Source organism: Bos grunniens, chromosome 20 (genome assembly GCF_055505025.1).
Source record: "Bos grunniens cultivar Pamir isolate PY7600 chromosome 20, Bosgru_T2T1.0, whole genome shotgun sequence".
NCBI lineage: Eukaryota > Metazoa > Chordata > Mammalia > Artiodactyla > Bovidae > Bos > Bos grunniens.
This window is the reverse complement of record NC_141184.1, coordinates 12,482,501-12,503,312: the sequence shown is the minus strand read 5'-3', so window position 1 is coordinate 12,503,312 and position 20,812 is coordinate 12,482,501. Positions and strand designations below refer to the sequence as shown.

The 20,812-nt window shown below is 40.1% G+C and overlaps 1 protein-coding gene across 1 annotated transcript in view; it reads left to right on the top strand.

Moving 5' to 3' along the window:
* Positions 1-20,812, top strand: part of DNAH5 (dynein axonemal heavy chain 5) — a 330,796-nt gene that overhangs the window by 221,600 nt on the left and 88,384 nt on the right. Inside the window, exons 53-57 of the mRNA XM_086361232.1 lie at positions 1,826-1,956; positions 6,424-6,577; positions 7,840-8,107; positions 19,174-19,405; positions 20,793-20,812. The exon at positions 20,793-20,812 is cut by the window's right edge and continues 95 nt beyond it. Of these exons, the coding sequence (XP_086217358.1) occupies positions 1,826-1,956; positions 6,424-6,577; positions 7,840-8,107; positions 19,174-19,405; positions 20,793-20,812 (805 nt within the window). The remainder of the gene's footprint in view (positions 1-1,825; positions 1,957-6,423; positions 6,578-7,839; positions 8,108-19,173; positions 19,406-20,792) is intronic.

Here is a 20,812-nt window from a genome sequence, read left to right as displayed (position 1 = left end):
TTTCTGGAGTTATTTCTCCACTGATCTCCAGTAGCATATTGGGCACCTACTGACCTGGAGAGTTTCTCTTTCAGTATCCTACCATTTTGCCTTCTCAAAAGGATGTGTAACAAAACCCTATTAGCGATGGTAGCGATAACCCTGTATGCGAGACAGCAAAAGAGACACAGATGTATAGAACAGTGTTTTGGACTCTGTGGGAGAGGGAGAGGTTGGGATGATTTGGGAGAATGGCATTGAAACATGTGTAATATATAAGAAATGAATCACCAGTTCAGGTTCGATACAGGATCCTTGGGGCTGGTGCACTGGGATGACCTGGAGGGATGGTATGGGGAGGGAGGTGGAAGGGGGATTCAGGATGGGGAACACACGTATGCCCGTGGCGGATTCATGTTGATGTGTGGCAGGACCAATACAATATTGTAAAGTAATTAGCCTCCAATTAAAAGAAATAAATTAAAAAAAAAACCCATTAGATGCAGAGGTCAGGCTATGCCAGAAAACTTCCAACAGTAACAGAGAAGTGACCCCTTCTTGAGAAGTGAAAGTGAAAGTGAAGTTCCCTCCTTAGCTCCCATATAATTCTTGATTATTAGTTTAGAAAAAAAGCTGACAATACAGCAATACTGCAGGCTCAAACTGCAGTTAGGAGGGAGAGATAGTCGTCACATGGAGTGAAAAATGCATCCAGGAGAATTCGACAGTAATCCCCTCTAGGTGGGGCTGGAGACCTGATGGTGAAAGTAATTCATTGAATACCAATAAAACCAAAGAATCACAGACTTTTACCAAAAAAGTGACTCAAATGATGAGAAACTACTGAGTGGCAGAGAGTGGACTTCTGGTCTACCCATAATCACTTAGCTACCTTACGTATCACTGTCTTTGCCAAATAATATGAGTGTTTACGTTTATTCCTTTCAAATTCCATCATTTATACCATATTTTGGAAAATTTTTGCCTTGTATTTAAATTACATTAGTTTTCAAATGTGGGGGGTATTCTAATTAATTGTGTGTTGTGTATTCCAAGGATGCACATTGTTTAGAAATTTTCTGTTCTCTTTCCTGTCCTCCTAAATCAGATTGGCAAACTAAAAGGAAACCTCAAAGTCCCCTTTATTTCTCTCCTTGAAAACTCAGAGCAAGACACAGTCTGGGCTCTGCCTACTGTTCTGTACTGCTCTCCTCCAAGTTTCCTAAAAGTTACACCTCCCTACTCTCCACTGTTCTATTTCAGAAATGCTTTCACTTGTCCAAATAGTGTATCTTTCTATTTTGATCCTAAGACACCTACATCTTCTAAAATGCTTAAACAGGCATATTTCATTTTATTGCCCATACTTTAATGCACTTAGCAGATAGTGCGGTTTTTACAATTGAAGGTTTGTGGTCACCCTTTGCCAAGCAAGTCTGTTGGTATTATTGTTCCTGCAGCATGGACTCACTTCATTTCACTGTGTCAAGTTTTTGTAATTCTCATAATATTTCAAACCTTCTACCAGCAAAAAGATGATCATTCACTGAAGGCTCAGATGATGGTTAACATTTTTTAGCAATAAAATATATTTCAGTTATGGTATGTGCAGGTTTTTTAGATGTAATGCTATTGCACAGTTAATGGTAGAGTGTAAACATAACTTTCATTTGTATTGGGAAGTAAAAAAAATATGTGTAACTTGCTTTATAGCAGTATTTGTTTTATTATGGTGGCATGGACTTGAATCTGCAGTATCTCCTAGGTATGCCTGTATTGAATAAATAGGAAAAAAGTGGAATATTGCACATTAAATGAGATGTACTTTTTCTTTTCTGTATTCTAGATCTCACGTGTCATTCGTACTCCCCGGGGAAATGCCCTCCTGGTTGGGGTGGGCGGATCGGGGAAGCAGAGCTTAACAAGGTTGGCTTCATTCATCGCTGGCTACACTTCCTTCCAGATCACTCTGACAAGGTAACACGCCTTCACTTTAATTAACCTGAAATGGATTTTGATAAATGGTTCTTAGAAGCCACTTGGAGTTAAGAATGCATTTATCTTAATGTAAAGGAACCATAATAGTTTTCTTTCTTGAATGTTGACTTATTGTTGTTTTCTTTCAACCTCTGTTGTAGACCACAGAAATGAAAATTTCACATGAATAATTTGCTTTAGAAACATTTCAGCCTCTTACTTCATCAATAGATGCCTCTTGGTTTTCATGTTATGCTTGATATGAGTATTATGTATATTCCTTTAGTGCATTTTAGAAGAAATTCATCCATTCTAAATGTTAATTTAGGGCTTCCATATGGCTCAGCAGTAAAGAGTCTGCCTGCCAATTCAGGAGATGCTAGATATACAGGTTCGATCCCTGGGTCAGGAAGATACCCTGGAGGAGAAGATAGCAACCCACTCCAGTATTCTTGCCTGGAAACTTCCATGGACAGAGGGGCCTGACTCTTTTTGACCCCCTATAGTCCATGGGGTCACAAAGAGTCAGACACAACTGAAGCAACTGAGCATGCAGGCAAAAGAATGTTAATTCAGATTTCAAGAATAGTAAACTGTTGGTAAACTGGTAAAATAGATTAAAAGTTTGTTGATTTACTTATTCATGTGTTTAAAAGTATTCATTGAACACCAACTATGTGTCAGGCACTGGCTCATTGCTGGGGTACCCGATAAGCAAGGTAAGCCTGACCTGTGTCATCACGGAGTTTATAGCAGTTTAATGGGGACAACTGAGCAACTCATTCAATAAGATGCGATACGTAGGTTTTATCTCTGTTAAGGAAATAAGTGCAGACTAGAGTCTACTGAAATGTGAGGGAAGGACTGCTAACCTACTTTAGGGGATGGTCAAAAAGGCTTCCTGGAGAAAGAGATGTTTCAACTGAGATCTGAATGAGTAAGAATTATCTCAGAGAAGAGGAACAGTAGAGAATGTTCCAGGCAGAAGGATCAGCACATGTAAAGCTACATTTGAGACCCTGAAAGCTGTTACATATGGCTGGTATATAACTTAAGGTGGAAAGTGGGAAAGGAAGAAAAATGCAAGCCTTTGGAGGTGTCATAAGGAGTTTGGACTTCACCCTTGTGGCTCAAATGGTAAAGAATCTGCCTGCAGTACAGGAGTGAGTGAGCGAGTGAAGTTGCTCAGTCTTGTCCGACTCTTTGCGACCCCATGGACTGTAGCCCACCAGGCTCCTCCATCCATGGAATTTTCTGGGCAAGAGTACTGGAGTGGGTTGCCATCAGTCCCTGGATTGGGAAGACTCCCCTGGAGAAGGGAACTGGCTACCCACTCCAGTATTCTGGCCTGGAGAATGCCATGGACTGTGTAGTCCATCAGGTCACAAAGAGTTGGATACGACTGAGCCATTTTCACTTCGTTGTAGCACTGGGAAACCATTCATGAGTCTCCACTAGGGGAGGTGTGTCAGATTTGCATGTGGAGAAGATGGACAGAAGGAATGAAACTGAAAGGTTAGAAGGCTAACTCAGGGATCTAGGTAAGAGATGGTGGTGTCCAGAGTGGAAGCAGTAAGAGTGGAGTATAGAGGGCAGATTCAAGAGATCCTCAAGAAACTGGCAGTTTTGAAATGGATGCATCTTGGTTCTAGCTTGGGAAACTGGATAGTTTGTGCTGCTACTCATCGAAGTAGGGACCTCCAGAAGAGCTGTCCTCAGATATGTGTGTGCAGTGTGGGGACAATTAGGGAGTAAAAATGGAAGATAAAGATCGGCCGAACAGAACTTCAGGGTGAACCAAGATAAGGTGAGAAGCAGGAAGCCAGTTTGGAAAGTTTATTTGGGCAGAAAATTATTAGCAGTTAATTTCTAGGTGGGAGTCTTGCCTGTCTGGTGTTGACTTAATGTTGGTTTGGTGCAGTGGTCTCTGAGATGGAGGCTCTTTGCCACTTGCTGCGACAAAGTTTAGAAATGATTAAACACTGGGTTTGGGGAGCCAGATACTCAGGTTGTTGTTGTTACATCTTTTATTTGGTCTACATTACTGAATTCTGCTTGGAGAATCAATCTAAAATGTTGGTTTTTTCCCAAGTACTAAAACAGAGAGAAATAATTTTAGTTACATTGTGTATAATTCTTCTGGTTTGTGGATAGAAGCAACATTAGATGAAAGATAACCTGTTCAGAAAAGGGATTCATGTTGATATATGGCAAAACCAATACAATATTGAAAAGTTAAAAATAAAATAAAAAAAAATTTAAGCCACACACACACACAAAAAAGGGATTGAACTCTGAGATTTTTGTTCTCATATTTTGTATAAAACTTACAGTTTTCAAGTACTTTTACATGCACATGCTAATGTGATCTTTGAAAGAACTTTGTGGCCTTGTGGGTTGGCAGAATATTTTATAGCTGAGGCTCAGAAAGACTATGATTTGCGTGAAAACCCAGATAAACCTGGAAATTGACCACAGTGCTTCTGGTTTCTCGTCTGACATGGCTTTGATGACACTGTGCTGCCTCAGAAAAAACACCTTTCGCCTCCTCTCTCTGTGATAAATTCCTCTGTGTGTTGTGCTGGGAATGCTCCTGTACTGAGAAAGAGGAGGGTCCGGGCCTTCTCTGGCTTCTCAGAACCTTCCAGAGACCATCCTACTGCGTTAACCTTTACATAGCCGTGTGGTCAAGGCTCAGGCAATTAAGAGACTTAGATGACTCAGGTCATGTTATTTGAAGCAGTGGGGTCCTTGAGATCTAGGAGACTGGGCTGAAAGTTTTGCCCATATCTCAAGAAGATACTTTCTTTTGTTCTCCCTACCCATCTCTCTCTTTTTTCTCTCTCTCCCTTCCATTTCCTCCCTCACTCCCTCCCGCCTCTTTCTTTCTTTCTTCCTCAGGGGACTGTGTCTTCGAACATTTTTTCTCACCTTTCAGATCTTATTTATCTAGAAGTCTTCATGAAATATTGGTGCATGAGCACTGTTTACAATAGCCAGGACATGGATGCAACCTAGATGTCCATGGATAAATGAATGAATAAAGAAGTTGTGGTACATATGCACAACTGAATGTTATTCAGTCATAAAAAGGAATGAATTTGAGTCAGTTCTAGTGAGGTGGATGAACCTAGAGCCTGTTATATGGAGTGAAGTAAGAGAAAAACAAATATTGTATACTAATACATATATATGGAATCTAGAAAAATGGTACTGATGAATCTATTTGCAGGGCAGCAGTGGAGATGCAGACAGAGAACAGACTTATGGACACAGTGGGGGAAGGAGAGGGGGGAATGAATTGAGAGAGGAGCACTGAAACATACACATTACCAAATGTGAAATAGATAGCAGGTGGGGATTTGCTGTATGACACAGGGAGCTCAACGTGGTACTCTGTAACAATGTAGCTGCGTGGGGGGTGGGATGTGGTGGGAGGTGGGAGAGAGGTTCAAGGGGGGGGGACATATATATATACCTATGACTGGTTCAAGTTGGCAGAAACCAACACAATATTGTAAAACAATGATCCTCCAGTTTAAAATAAATAAAATCTTGCTGCATGGTAGTGGTATTTCTGGTTCCAGAGTTTAGGTTTTAAATGTTGAAAAAACACAGAACATAGAAGTTAAATATTTTGTAGCTTTTTAAAAACCAGAAGGCCATTGGCTCTTGTGCCTTAAATTCTGAGTTTATCTAATGACAAAAACGTCAGATACTAATTTACTGAATCAGAGTCTCTAGGATAAGAATATCTTAATTTTCCCTTTTGGCAGTCATGGGCTCCTCTATATTGAGACCTCTCTCACATTTCATGATTGCAAGTTGACTTTCACTAAAGGATTCCTTTGGACATGAGAGAAGAGTTAGAGTGGGATATTTAATAATGTTTCCAATGATTCTACTGCAGTGCACTGATTGCTCAGAAAATTCTTTCATGTAAGATACAAAGATGCAGTGAAAATAGTTGTGTTGGGTGGTTAGGAGGGCCCCGTTTATAACAGGGTGTCTCCCTCATGCCGTATAATGAAGACTTGAAATTCTTTAGTTTAATTCAGTTTATGAGGTAGCTTCTAAAACATCAATTGCAGATGGGTGCTTAGTAAATTTTCCAGCTTGGCTTTTCCATTATCTTTACCGACAAATATTTTCAAAATGAGACATGTATATACTCATTTTGATGGCATTTAATTGTGCTAAAAATTACACATTTGTTTCAGGTTGGTTTTTCACTCTAGATGTTTTTTGTGTGTAATATTATGTTTTATAAAATGTGGAGTTTTAAAAATTATTTTCATTTTTGCAAGTGAATACAGTGAACCAGTAACAATTGCGTACAACAAAATAGCTACCTGATGGCATAATATCAGCATTTTTTGGTTAACCAAATGGCATAAAGCGTTGTTACAAGGATCTTTCCTTCCCATGAACATATTTTAGCTAATGGCACAATGACACTCTTTCTAGATCCTACAACACATCAAATCTGATGGAAGACCTGAAGACATTGTATAGAACAGCTGGTCGGCAAGGCAAAGGCATCACTTTTATTTTCACAGACAATGAAATTAAAGATGAGTCATTTTTGGAATATATGAATAATGTTTTATCATCGGGTGAGGTAGGAGCTTATTCTTTTCTTAAATTGGAGTATAATTGCTTTGCACTGTTGCATTGTTTCTGTTGTACAGTGAAGTGAATTAACTGTATGTGTATGCCCTCCCCCTTGGGCCTCCCTCCCATAGTCCCCCCATCTCACCTCTCTAGGTCATCACAGAACAGTGAGCTGAGCTCCCTGGGCTATACATCAGGTTCCCACTAGCTCGCTATCTTATACAAAGTAGTGCATATATGTCAATCCCAATCTCCCAGTTCATTCCACCCTCCCCTTGCATCCCTGTATCAGCAAGTCCATTCTTTTTATGTCTGTGTCCCTATTTCTGTCCTGTGAATAGGTTCATTTGTACTATTTTTCTAGATTGCACATATTTGTGTTAATATACGATATTTGTTTTTCTCTTTCTGACTTCACTCTGTATGACAGACTCAGGGTCCATCTACATCTTTGCAAATGACTCAGTTTCATTCCTTTTATGGTTGAGTAACATTCCATTGTTGGAGAAGGCAGTGGCACCCCACTCCAGTACTCTTGCCTGGAAAACCCCATGGACAGAGGAGCCTGGTGGGTTGCAGTGCATGGGATCGCTAAGAGTCGGACGCGACTGAGCGCCTTCACTTTCACTTTTCCCTTTCATGCATTGGAGAAGGAAATGGCAACCCACTCCAGTGTTCTTGCCTGGAGAATCCCAGGGACGGGGGAGCCTGGTGGGCTGCCGTCTATGGGGTCGCACAGAGTCGGACACGACTGAAGCGACTTAGCAGCGGCAGCAGCGACATTCCATTGTGCATATGTACCACACATGTGTTTTACCTCTTCAGAATCCCTCCAGAGGTAGGAGGATTTCCTTCTGTATTTCCCTGTTAAGGTACTGAATCAGTACTATTATTGGGATTAGGTGATTGGTTTGAAGAATGGCTTTTCCTGTTGGGTTTTTGAGGAATAAAACTCCCAATCAAAATGTTGAAGATGTTAATGGAAGCTCCAAGAGAGATGGAAAAACAGAAGAAGGTTGCAAGGAAAGCTGGTTGGATTTTTGATATGCCCATTCACCCCCTTAAAGGGCTGTGACTTTCCAACTAATAAAATAGAACAATTTGTGTATATTAAAATGTGGTCTGTCTTACTGTGAGGATTTTGGTTGATTTTCTAAACATGAGTTTAAGGACACAAATGAAGAAAACACATTGTACATATCAGGCTGTAAATTCTGATTTGTTTTTATATGCCTGTATTGAATTTGAATGTCTGCACTTTTCTCGAAGGTCTCCAACCTCTTTGCTCGTGATGAAATTGATGAAATTAATAGTGATCTCATATCAGTCATGAAAAAAGAGTATCCCAGGCGCCCTCCTACGAATGAAAACCTGTATGACTACTTCATGAGCCGCGTCCGACAGAACCTTCACATTGTGCTCTGCTTTTCGCCGGTGGGGGAGAAATTTCGAAATCGAGCTCTGAAGTTTCCTGCCCTCATTTCAGGATGCACTATTGACTGGTTCAGCCGATGGCCCAAGGATGCCTTAGTTGCTGGTTAGTATGGGGGAGATTTTTTTATATCAGAATTTCTGGTATATAGTGTGTGTGTGTGTGTATTTATATTCTGTGCCATCCACTGGATTGAGCCAAATGTCACTTTGTCCAGGGTTTGAGGATTTTTGCAAGACTTCGCTCTTTCTCATTTGGCAGCTCATTTTTTCCCCAGAGTTTGGTTATCAGCGAATGACATCTTCAGTCTGTGCCCCCTCGGGTTAATTTACGGTGATTCTAGTGTTTTCAGTGTGGTTTAAAGCTTTGTCTCCGTTGGTCCCCAGGCAGGTCCTGGGACATCACAGGAGGACACTGAGGTTTCAATCTCTTTAATAGCATTTGTGTTCTTTTTTAAGTGGGTTGGTCAACCTCAGAGTAGTTTAAGCCAGGTAATTCCTTCTTGTGGCTGCAGGGCTGGAAATCAAAGAGGAAAACGTTATCATCCATCCTCTGATGGTGTCTGGGCCTGAAAAAGGATTGTTCAACAGAGACTTTCATGATCGGAGCCCTTGCTGCTTCTCCTTCTGTTTAATCCTCCATCCTGTGGAACATGAATGCTTCTCTTATTCTGTAAATGCAATTGAACATGAAAGTTGTATAGGAGATGTTAGAGAGCATTCCTTCAGTTTATGGTTTTTTCAGCTTTTGGTGAGAAAATGTCTGTAGCTATTTTAAAAGATGGAGATAGTTAAGTCTTACCTCTGACCTATTGTATCAGGACTTCAGGAGAACCCTGATTCAGGGCAGTCATTTTCAGACTTTTGGCCTGATTATTATGTCTTCATAATAATTAAGAAGAGGCTTATTTTCCAGTAAAACATGGCAGGTAACCCTAATAGATAAAACAGTGAGAAGCAGGGTGAGGAAGGATTCTGAAGCCTCATCCTTTCATGGCCCTGTCACCTGCTTCGGCCATACCTCCCTCCCTAGCTCTGCGGTTCCCAGTGGGAGAATGACTGATTCACTGTCTCCCACTCATTATACATGGAAAACCGGGGACAGAGGGGCTGAAGGAATTATCAGAGGTGCGAGAAGCCAATAGCTATAGGCAATATTTATGTATAGTATGTATGTAGCGGTGGTGGTGGTTTAGTGGCTAAGTCATGTCCAACTCTTTTGTGAGCCCCTGGACTGTAGCCCACCAGGCTCCTCTGTCCATGGATTTCCCAGGCAAGAATACTGGAGTGGGGTGCCATTTCCTTCTCCAGGGGAGCTTCCCAACCCAGGGATCGAACCCGAGTCTCCTGCATTGCAGGTGGATTCTTTTACTGCTGACATTTTATTCTTAGCACTCTACTCTCAATACTAATGGTTTTCTGATCTGTGTCTTTTAAACATAGACTATTTTAATATGTTTGAAATACCGATGTACAGTGTTCCCTCTTATAAGATTTGAGAAAGCACCCATGATTTAAAAATTTTAAATCCTATTTAAATGTCAATACAACTAAGGATAAAACTTTAAAATTCTGTGAAGTAAGATACAAATGCAGAGCATAAAACCACAGTATTTAAGAGCTATATTCAAGTATACTGTGAAATATGATAATTGGTATGCAAATGCTTTGTAGACTATCATGTAAGGTATTACTACTAATGATAAAAATAACAAATTTCAGGTGACAAGCACCATAATATACTATAATTAGGATGATGTCATTTAAATTATGAGCCCTTCCTAGCAAGTCTTTATTTCAGTTATCCCTTCTATCACAAGACATAGGCGCTTCCTTTGTTGATTTCTCACAATCTGCCCCATTCTTTTAAATCTCTTTGCATCAACCTAAGCCAAGATTCCATGGAGGGCAGGGAAACTTTTTGTTTCTATGTCCTCAGCTCCTAACAAGTGTCCTGACTTTCAGGCATCATCTATTTGTTCATTTATTCAGAACCTGTTTATTGAGCTTCGCATGCCATTTATGGAGCCAGGCATATTGGAAGGCAAGGCAGACTCATTTCTTCCCTCCAGCTCTCTTCCCTGGCAAGCTCATCCATAGCCTCCCGTGTAATAGGCCCCATCAATTTTTTATCTCTGGTATCCTATGTCCTCTGGCTTGAAATCTGTGCACTCAACTGCTTGCTTGACACAGTCTCATTGATGTTTCCCAGGCTCCTTAAACCCAAAATGTCCAGAACCGAACTGGGCCTCTTCAGGTCGGTCTCACTTAGGGAGTTGCACAGTTGTCCATGAAACTCGACAATCTGAGAGCTCTTTGTCTTTAACAGCTTTTTTCACCTCTCAAGTCTGCTCCATCACTAAGTTATGCCAACTTTATCTGCTAAATATGGTGGATTCTATCCAACTCTTTCCCTTTCAGTGGCATCCTGGGCCAAGCTATCATTGTAACTCACCTGGAAAACTCAAATAGCTTTCTAATGATCTCTCCTCCTCTCTCACCTGTCTCTCATCCATCTCACATTGCAGAACAGTGATGGAAACAGTGGAAACAGTGTCAGACTTTATTTTTGGGGGCTCCAAAATCACTGCAGATGGTGACTGAAGCCATGAAATTAAAAGACGCTTACTCCTTGGAAGAAAAATTATGACCAACCTAGACAGCATATTCAAAAGCAGAGACATTACTTTGCCAACAAAGGTCCGTCTAGTCAAGGCTATGGTTTTTCCAGTGGTCATGTATGGATGTGAGAGTTGGACTGTGAAGAAGGCTGAGTGCCAAAGAATTTATGCTTTTGAACTGTGGTGTTGGAGAAGACTCTTGAGAGTCTCTTAGACTGCAAGGAGATCCAACCAGTCTATTCTAAAGGAGATCAGCCCTGGGTGTTCTTTGGAAGGATTGATGCTAAAGCTGAAACTCCAATATTTTGGCCACCTCATGCTAAGAGTTGACTCATTGGAAAAGACTCTGATGCTGGGAGGGATTGGAGGCAGGAGGAGAAGGGGATGACAGAGGCTGAGACGGCTGGATGGCATCACTGACTCGATGGACATGAGTTTGAGTGAACTCCGGGAGTTGGTGATGGACAGGGAGGCCTGGCGTGCTGCGATTCATGAGGTCACAAAGAGTCAGACACGACTGAGTGACTGAACTGAACTGATGAAAACATAAACTTGATCACATTGCTTTCTAGTTAAAACCTTCCACTGCCCTTAGGAAAAAGCACAGTCTCTAGCGTGGCCTTCGAGGCTGGGAAGAACTGGTTCTGTCTGCCTTCCCATCCTTACCTGAGGTCACTCTTTTCCTCCTGCTCTGTTCTTCTTGATTCGCGAATGTGGCCTTTTTCTTCCCACCCAATACCCTCTTTCTCCCATTCTCCCTGAGTGCTCCTCCCTTAAATGATGAAGATGATAATGATTATTTTGGGATAAGAACACTCACTGAATGTAAGATCTGTCCTCTTAGCAAGATCCTAACTGTACAGTACAACATGGTTAACTCTAGGCACAGTGGCACACAGGTGATCTGTAGGACTCAGTCATTTGTATAACTGAAACTTTGTACCTTTTGTCTAACACGTCCCCACTTCCCTCCCCTGGTCCCTGGCAGCCACCAGTCTACTCTCTGCTTCCATGGTTTGACTCTTTTAGGTTCCTTGTGTGAGTGACATCATGTAGTTTTTGTTCTTGTGGTCTGGCTTGTATATCACTCAGCATAATGCCTTCCAGGTTCACCCATGTTGTTGCACATGGCAGAATTTCCTTCTCTTTTTTTTAAAGGCTGAATAATATTCCATTGTATGTAAGTATCACATTTTTTTTATCCATTCATCCATGGATGGCACTTGAGCTGTTTCCATGTCTTGGCTATTGTGAATAATGCTACAGTGAACATGGAAGCACAGATGTCTGTTTAGGATCTTGATTTTAATTCCTGTGGATATATGACCAGAAGTGGGATTGTTGGATCATATGGTAGTTTTATTCTTAATTTTTATGAGAAATTTCCTGTTTTGCATAGTGGCTGTATCAATTTACATTCCCACCAATAGTGTACAAGGGTTCTCATCTCTCTACATCCTAACAAACACTTATCTTTTTTCTTCCTTTTTTTTTCCTGATCATAGATACCTTAACAAGTATGAGGTTATATCTTATTGTGGTTTACTTCTAATTTTTATTTTTTATTGAAGTATAATTGATGTACAATGTTGTGTTAGTTTCAGGTGTACAACAAAGTGATTTGGTTGTATATAAAGGTATATATTATTTTTTAGATTCTTTTCACATGTGAGTTATTACAAAATATTGATTGTAATTCCCTGTGCCATACAGTAGGCCCTTGTTTATCTATGTTATATGTAGTAGTGTGTTTAGTGAATGAGTGAACGATCGTCACTCAGTTGTGTCGAACGATCGTCACTCAGTTGTGTCAAACTCTCTGCGACCCCATGGATGGTAGCCTGCCAGGCTCCTCTGTCCATGGAATTCTCCAGGCAAGAATACTGGAGTGGGTTGCCATTTTCTTCTCCAGGTGTATGTGTTATTGCCAAATTCCTAATTTTTCTTTCCCCACCACCTTTCCCCTTTGGTAACTATAAGTTTGTTTTTCTGTATGTTCGAGTCTATTTCTGCTTTGTAAATAAGTTCATGTGTATAATTTTTTTTTTTAGATTCCACGTATAAGTGCTAACATATGATATTTGTCTTTGTCTGACTTACTGCACTATCGTATTAATATTCTTGGCACCCTTGTTGAAAATCACATGACTGTATGTGTGTGGGTTTATTTCTGGGCTCTCTGTTCTGTCCCATTGATCTACATGCCTGTATTTATCATGCTGTTTTAAGTTTTGTAGGTTGGTTATACATTTTGAAACAGGAAGTGATTCTGATTTGTTCTTGCTCAAAGTTGCTTTGGCTATTAGGAGTCTTCTGTGGTTCCATAAGAATTTTAGCATTAATTTTTCTATTTCTGTATAAAATGTCATTGGAATTTTGATAGTGATTTCATAAAATCTGTAAATTACTTTGGGTACTATAGACATTTTAACAATATTAATCCTTCCAAGTTGTGAACATATAATGTGTTTCTATATATTTACATCTACTGTAATGTTTTCATTAGTGTTTTATAGTTCTTAGTACAAGTCTTTCACACTATTGGTGAAGTTTATTTTTAAGTATTTTATTTTCTGGTGCTATTATGAATGGTATTATTTTCTTATTTTTTTGGATAGTTTATTCTTATTGTTTAGAGTATTTTTCTAATTTAAAGATACTCAGAATAAGCCAAGTGTCCTCCTCTTTATCTCACACATACCATAAATACAAGATATTATAGTAATTATATTGCTTCTGAAAAAATGAAATTCTTTATATGCATGAATTTAAATGGACTGAATCTTTAGATGAAACATTTAAGGAAAAATATGCTTTATCTTACACTATAAAATCCTTGGCCTTCCCACCATTTAGTAATCTCCATTTTGGCAAACCTTTGTTTTTAGCTTAATATTGAGTTGTTTTGAATTGTTTCTAAGTATTTCTACTATCTTTATTCTGGTGATATTGTGTTTTTCAATGAAAGTCAGTGATTCCAAAGTCACTACTAAATTCAGTTCATTCAGATTTCTCCAAGGTGAAGATAATTATTAATGTCCTACTGGGCTCTGTTTAAAATAAGCACATTGTTATTAAAATAGGCCATCCTTATTTGTAACTAACGTCTCAATAAAATCAATATGCTTATAAAATCATATAAGCATATATATGGCATATTTTTTTTCAAAGAAGGCCGTTTTAATTATGTATATACACTGGCCCTTTTTCAAAAATATTACTTGATTTATTAATATAGTATGCAGGATTTCCACCTTCTGAGTCAGACACCACCGCTTCGGAAACTGCTCGCAACTAACGATGGAGCGTAAGCAGAAATGAGGCCACTGCACTCAGTAACCGCTCAGAAAGGAACACCAACTGCAGTAGTCCCCGCTCTTTCCCAGAACAATTAGCGTATTTTGTTTATGAAGCACGTTGGTCAGAAGGTACTTTTGAACTTTGAGCTCCAATAAAAAATGTTGTTTAACACTCTAAAGACTCTGTATAGTTTTGTTGTATTTGAATTTCTAAATCAAGATGCTTTAGGCGTTAGAATTCATCATCTTTGGCTTTGAATTCAGATGCTCCTGCCTGCAAGCAAACTTCTATAAGCCTCATTTTCCTTATCTGTAAAATATACATAGTGATATCCATCACTTAGGGATATTCTAAGGATTAATTGATAAAGTTTTGTGATTTAGAATCTGCCAGGATTAGATATCTTTTCCTTCTGAACGTAGCATTAATTATGTGTTTGGCTGTAAGAGAAAACCAGAGCAGTAGTGGCTTAAGCAAGTTTTTTTATTTTATTTTTGGCATAAACAAGGTTTTTATTTTATTTTATTTTTTCCTGCTAACGAGGAAGTACAGAGATGTGCAGCCTAGACTACAGCCGGGGACCTTGTGCTTAGCTTGCTGTCATCCTTAGGGTGAGGCTCCTGTTCTTGTAGGCACCAGAGGGCTGCTACATCTCAAGGCTTTGTGTCTGTTTGTGCAACATGAAGCTTTGTCTCTTAGTCGGGACAGGGTTCTTCCCCAGGGACTTTTGTCTGCATGTTTTTGGCCAAAACTGGGTCACCTCCAGCTACAAGAGAGTTTGGGGAATCAAAGACTTTTAGTTGGGTGGATTGCTACTCTGAGCAAATTTAGGATTCTTTTGTTACTGAAAGAGAGGGGACGGCTACTGGATAGGCAACTCATGTGCCCTCCTCACTTTATTACTTCAGTTCTTTGAATCCAAATGAATTGGAAATTTGAAAATTTCCAGTTCAGGAAAATTCAGGGGCTGAGGCCAGTGTCCTCCCTTCTGTCCCACATACCCATCACCTGGTTCTACACCAAGTGATGTGAACAAACAATACCGGGATATAACCTCCACCAAGCTCAGACATCAGCCTAAAGGTGGGTCCCCAAACTGGCCTCGGTATCTTGGTAATTGGACATTGAAGACAACAGAAGGATTTTCCATGCCCTTTTGTCTGAGTCTTAGCAGGCTTGGGTCACCCTAAGAGGAAGTGGTCCTTTTTTAACCTTTCCTGCATCAGAGACTGTGGGACTACGGAAAAATGTGCTTAGATTTTTTCTTTGACTCTTTGGATAGACACAAAGACAACTTGCTAAATAATGAAAAAAGTCACCATTATTGATATTATGGGGATTCCCTGGTGGCTCAGTAGTAAGGTTTCTGCCTGCTAATGCAGGAGACGTGGGTTCGATCCCTAGGTTGGGAAGATCCCCTGGAGTAGCAAATGGCAACCCACTCCAGTATTCTTGCCTGGGAAATCCATGGACAGAGAAACCTGGTGGGCTACAGTCCATGGAGTTGCAAAAGAGTTGGACCTGATGTAGTGATTAAACAATAACAACAGTTAATACTATCAGTTTGCATAAGAAGGATAAAAATTATTACATGGTAAATATTGGGTTGGCCAAAAAGTTCACTTGAATTTTTCCACAACATCTTATAGAAGAATTTTAATGAACTTTTCAGCCAAACCGATACAAGAAAGTTTTCAGAAAGTGGGGACATTCTTGAGAATATCCCATAATGCCAGATAAAAGACTTGGTATCATGCCTGGCACATAGTGAATAATGCTGCCGTTGGGGTTAAAACCTAGTTTGTCATAGGCAAGAATTGTTCGTACGTTTTCAATGACTAGACTTAAACTTCCTAAAGTTTAAGTTGTTCTTTATAGTGTTTGCTTAAATTATATGAAAAAATATAGCTTCCAAGTGTCTTAATATATTACCTTTCAGTGTATATGTTAAACTCTATTTATAACCCAATTGATAAACCGTTTCTATTATTTACATAGATGTAAATGGTCTCACAGTTATGGCATTAAGAACGTAATTTAGTGATCAATTACTCCCTGATAGCTCAGTTGGTAAAGAATCCACCTGCAATGCAGGAAACCCTGATTCGATTCCAGGGTCAGGAAGAGCCTCTGGAGAAGGGATAGGCTACCCACTCCAGTATTCTTGGGCTTCCCTTGTGGCTCAGCTGGTAAAGAATCCACCTGAAATGTGGGAGACCTGGGTTTGATCCCTGGGTTGGGAAGATCCCCTGGAGAAGGGAAAGGCTACCCATTCCAGTATTCTGGCCTGGAGAATTCCATGAACGGTATAGTCCATGGGGTTGCAAAGAGTTGGACACGACTGAGTGACTTTCATTAATATTGAGAAGATACCATTGTTCATTTCTCTGCTAAGCATCACCTGATAGGTTTGTTCACTTGATTCCTTCTCTTTTCTTCCCTCCTTACTGCCTGTATTTCTATTTATAATTCTTATGTACATCATTCAATAGTAGTAGCACTTCTAAAGGAAATCCATAGACCATTTTTCCTAGGATGAATAAAGATGTTTATGATAAACTTTAACTGTGTTATGTACAAGCCTTGTAAATTCCTTGGGATTGAGACCAAGGTTCATAGTGGTAGGTGTTCAGCACACATGCTATGTCTTTGTGATGATGGATTCACTCTGACTTGACGGCCAGGTCTTATAATAAGAAATGCTGTTTTAGGATTGGTCCCATGTTTGGCACTGTTGGGAGGATAAAGGTCTACAACAGCAGATTTTTACTCATACATTTTTAAAGGATACCATAAATTAAAATTGACTACAGATGGCCAGGTGCCACATTTAAGAATAAGATGGCCAGGGCATAAAAAAAGTTAGTGCTGAACATTCTACATTACAAATGCAGTCACAGCCTGGGGGAATTAAGGTTATGGCAGTTTCTGAGCAAAAAAAAAAAAATAAATGGGGTTGTTAAATATGAGTACCAGGTGGCACTGATTTCTGAGTTATTTGTACCACTTTCATCCTTATGTAAACCATAAAATAGCCTGGCTGCTGACCAGAACCTGCAGCTGTGTAGAGGAGACGTCTTTGTACACATACCAGAAAACAAAGACTTATGATAGGCTAAAGTCTATTATGGTTTTGTACATGAAAGAAAAAATAAAATTGTTGATGTCATAGGCCTGGGGCCAAAAATGTTGACATATATCTACCTAGCTAGGGCTATAAACAGGGCATGTGTTCCTAAGAACTGTATTAAGTTTTTTAAAATAGCCAGTTAACTAAATTTTTTTTTCTTGGGATATAGTTGATTTACAATGCTGTGTTTGTTTCTGTTGTACAGCAAGGTGAATCAGTTATATGTAAACATATATCCACCTTTTTTTAGATTCTCATCCCATATAAGTCATTATAGAATACTGAACAGAGTTCTCTGTGCTTCTTAGTAGGTTCTTATAAATTATCTCTTCAGAAATGGTAAGGACCTAACAGAAGCAGAAGATATTAAGAAGAGATGGCAAGAATACACAGAAGAACTACACAAAAATATCTTCATGACCCAGATAATCACGATGGTGTGATCACTCACCTAGAGCCAGACACCCTGGAATGGGAAGTCAAGTGGGCCTTAGGAAGCATCACTACAAACAAAGCTAGTAGAGGTGATGGAATTCCAGTTGAGCTATTCCAAATCCTAAAAAAATGATTCTGTGAAAGTGTTGCATTGAATATGCCAGCAAATTGGGAAAACTCAGCAATGGCCACAGGACTGGAAAAGGTCAGTTTTCATTCCAATCCCAAAGAAAGGCAAGGCCAAAGAATGCTCAAACTACCGCACAATTGCACTCATCTCACACGCTAGTAAAGTAATACTCAAAATTCTCCAAGCCTGGCTTCAGCAATATGTGAACCGTAAACTTCTAGATGTTCAAGCTGGTTTTCGAAAAGGCAGAGGAACCAGAGATCAAACTGGCAACATCCACTGGATCATCAAAAAAGCAAGAGAGTTTCAGAAAAACATCTATTTCTGCTTTATTGACTATGCCAAAGCCTTTGTGTGGATCACAATAAACTGTGGAAAATTCTGAAAGAGATGGGAATACCAGACCACCTGACCTGCCTCTTGAGAAATTTGTATGCAGGTCAGGAAGCAACAGTTAGAACTGGACACGGAACAACAGACTGGTTCCAAATAGGAAAAGGAGTACGTCAAGGCTGTATGTTGTCACCCTGCTTATTTAATTTATATGCAGAGTACATCATGAGAAACACTGGGCTGGATGAAGCACAAGCTGGAATCAAGATTGCCAGGAGAAATATCAATAACCTCAGATATGCAGATGACACCACCCTTATGGCAGAAAGTGAAGAAGAATTAAAGAGCCTCTTGATGAAAGTGAAAGAGAAGAGTGAAAAAGTTGGCTTAAAGCTCAACATTCAGAAAACTAGATCATGGCATCTGGTCCCATCACTTCATGGCAAATAGATGGGGAAACAGTGGAAACAGTGGCTGGCTTTGTTTTTTTGAAATCACTGCAGATGGTGACTGCAGCCATGAAATTAAAAGACACTTACTCCTTGGAAGGAAAGTTATGACCAACCTAGACAGCATATTAAAAAGCAAAGACATTACTTTGTCAACAAAGGTCCGTCTATTCAAGGCTATGGTTTTTCCAGTGGTCATGTATGGATGTGAGAGTTGCACTTGAGCACCAAAGAATTGATGCTTTTGAACTGTGGTGTTGGAGAAGACTCTTGTGAGTCCCTTGGACGGCAAGGAAATCCAACCAGTCCGTCATAAAGGAGATCAGTCCTGGGTGTTCGTTGGAAGGACTGATGTTGAAGCTGAAACTCCAGTACTTTGGCAACCTGATGTGAAGAGCTGACTTTTTTGAAAAGACCCTGATGCTGGGAAAGATTGAGGGCAGGAGGAGAAGGGATGACAGAGGATGAGATGGTTGGATGGCATCACCGACTCAATGGACATGGGTTTGGGTGGACTCTGGGAGCTGGTGATGGACAGGGAGGCCTGGCATGCTGCGGTTCACGGGGTTACAAAGAGTCGGACATGACTGAGCGACTGAACTGAACTGAACTACATAGTAATATGTGTATGTCAATCCCGGCCTCCCAATTCACTCTTCCCTCTTTCCTCCCTGGTAACTGTAAACTTATTTTTTACATCTGTGACTCAAGGCACTTAACTTTTAAAATGATCATTCGCTTTCATATTTCACATACTGTCTTTATTCTTTCTAGTGTCTGAACACTTCCTCTCTGCCTATGATATTGACTGCAGTTTGGAAACCAAGAAGGAAGTCGTTCAGTGCATGGGCTCCTTCCAGGATGGAGTAGCTGAAAAGTGTGTTGATTATTTCCAGAGATTCCGACGTTCTACCCATGTGACGCCCAAATCGTACCTTTCCTTTATTCAGGGCTATAAGTTCATATATGGAGAGAAGCATGTCGAGGTTCAAACTCTGGCCAACAGGTAAGTGTGAGGGTAGAATATGAAGTTATTGTAAAGCAGTGGCTCTCAACTAGGGGCAAATGTGCTCCAAGGAGACATTTTGCAATGACTGGAGACATTTTTGTTTGTTAGAACTAGGGAGGGGGTATGGTGGGTGGTCAAGAGGTATTGCTGGGATGAAGAGTCAGAGGTCAGGGATGTGCTAAATATCCTCACAGTGCACAGGACAATCCTCATCACATACAGTTTTGTTGTTGCAACTCCCTGGACTGTAGACTGCCAGGTTCCTCTGTCCATGGGATTTCCCAGGCAAGAAGATTGGACTGGGTTGCCATTTCTTCCTCCAGGAGATCTTCCTGACCGAGGAACTAAACTTGCATCTCCTGCATTGGCATGCAGATTCTTTAGCACTGAGCCACCTGGGAAGTCCTTGTGAGATTTATCCAGCCTCAAAAACCAATAGTGCTGAGGTTGAGAAACCTTCCTTTCAAGTTTGTTCAAAGGATCATTCCATGGTTGCTAGTGGCTTTATTCTTGCCCAATAAGACTAAATATTGCCAAGTTTTCTTGCAGCCTACCACTTTCTACAGTATTGGATGATAATAATAGAAACCTTGAGCTTGGAAAAAAGCTGAGAATACAGACATCCCCTCCCACCTCCTCTCATCCCTTTCTTCCCACACGTTCTGAGTGTCTGGGATAGGAGAGTCTGCTTGGTATGTGTGTTCTCTGCACAGCAAATACCTCACTTCACTGAAATTTGTTCCCAACTTCCCAGCTCTACTTTGCTCTTTTATGAACACTTATCTCTTCTGCCTGAATACAACCAAGAAGCAGCCAAGGTTGCTACCTAAGGGACCCCTGGGTGAATGAGTGGACTAAATGACTCTAAGAACTCCTGTCTTTAAGATCGCATTATTTTAGAGTCAAACAGGCAGCTGGTCCCTTCACGAGGCAGTTTGATAGCTTTAAATTTGTTTATTTTCTTAATCCCAAATCTTCCTTCTTTTAATGTCATTGATCTCGTTAGAAAAAAAGAAGTTATTTATTTCCTTTCCTCCATGATAGGGTTTCAAGACATTGAAGTCTGTTGTCATTTAGCTAAAGTTCATTAAGCATGTTTCTTGCATGAGACAGATTCTTGACACTGTTATTCCTCATGTCATTCAGTGTTCTTAGCAGACTCACTCTTTTCACACTTAGTCTGTGAAGAACCGACATGTGACTTTAGTCTGGAATCAAGCCTAGACATTTACTCTTTTTGTCAAGCCCTCTTGGTTTTGCTATTGTATATACAGTATTCTTCAAATATGACCATTACTGTCTATATTAGTAGACCAGTACTTAGAAAATGTGGCCAAGAACCACACATGTTAACACTTCCCTCGCCTTGGATTTTTAATCTCAGAATGAATACTGGGTTGGAAA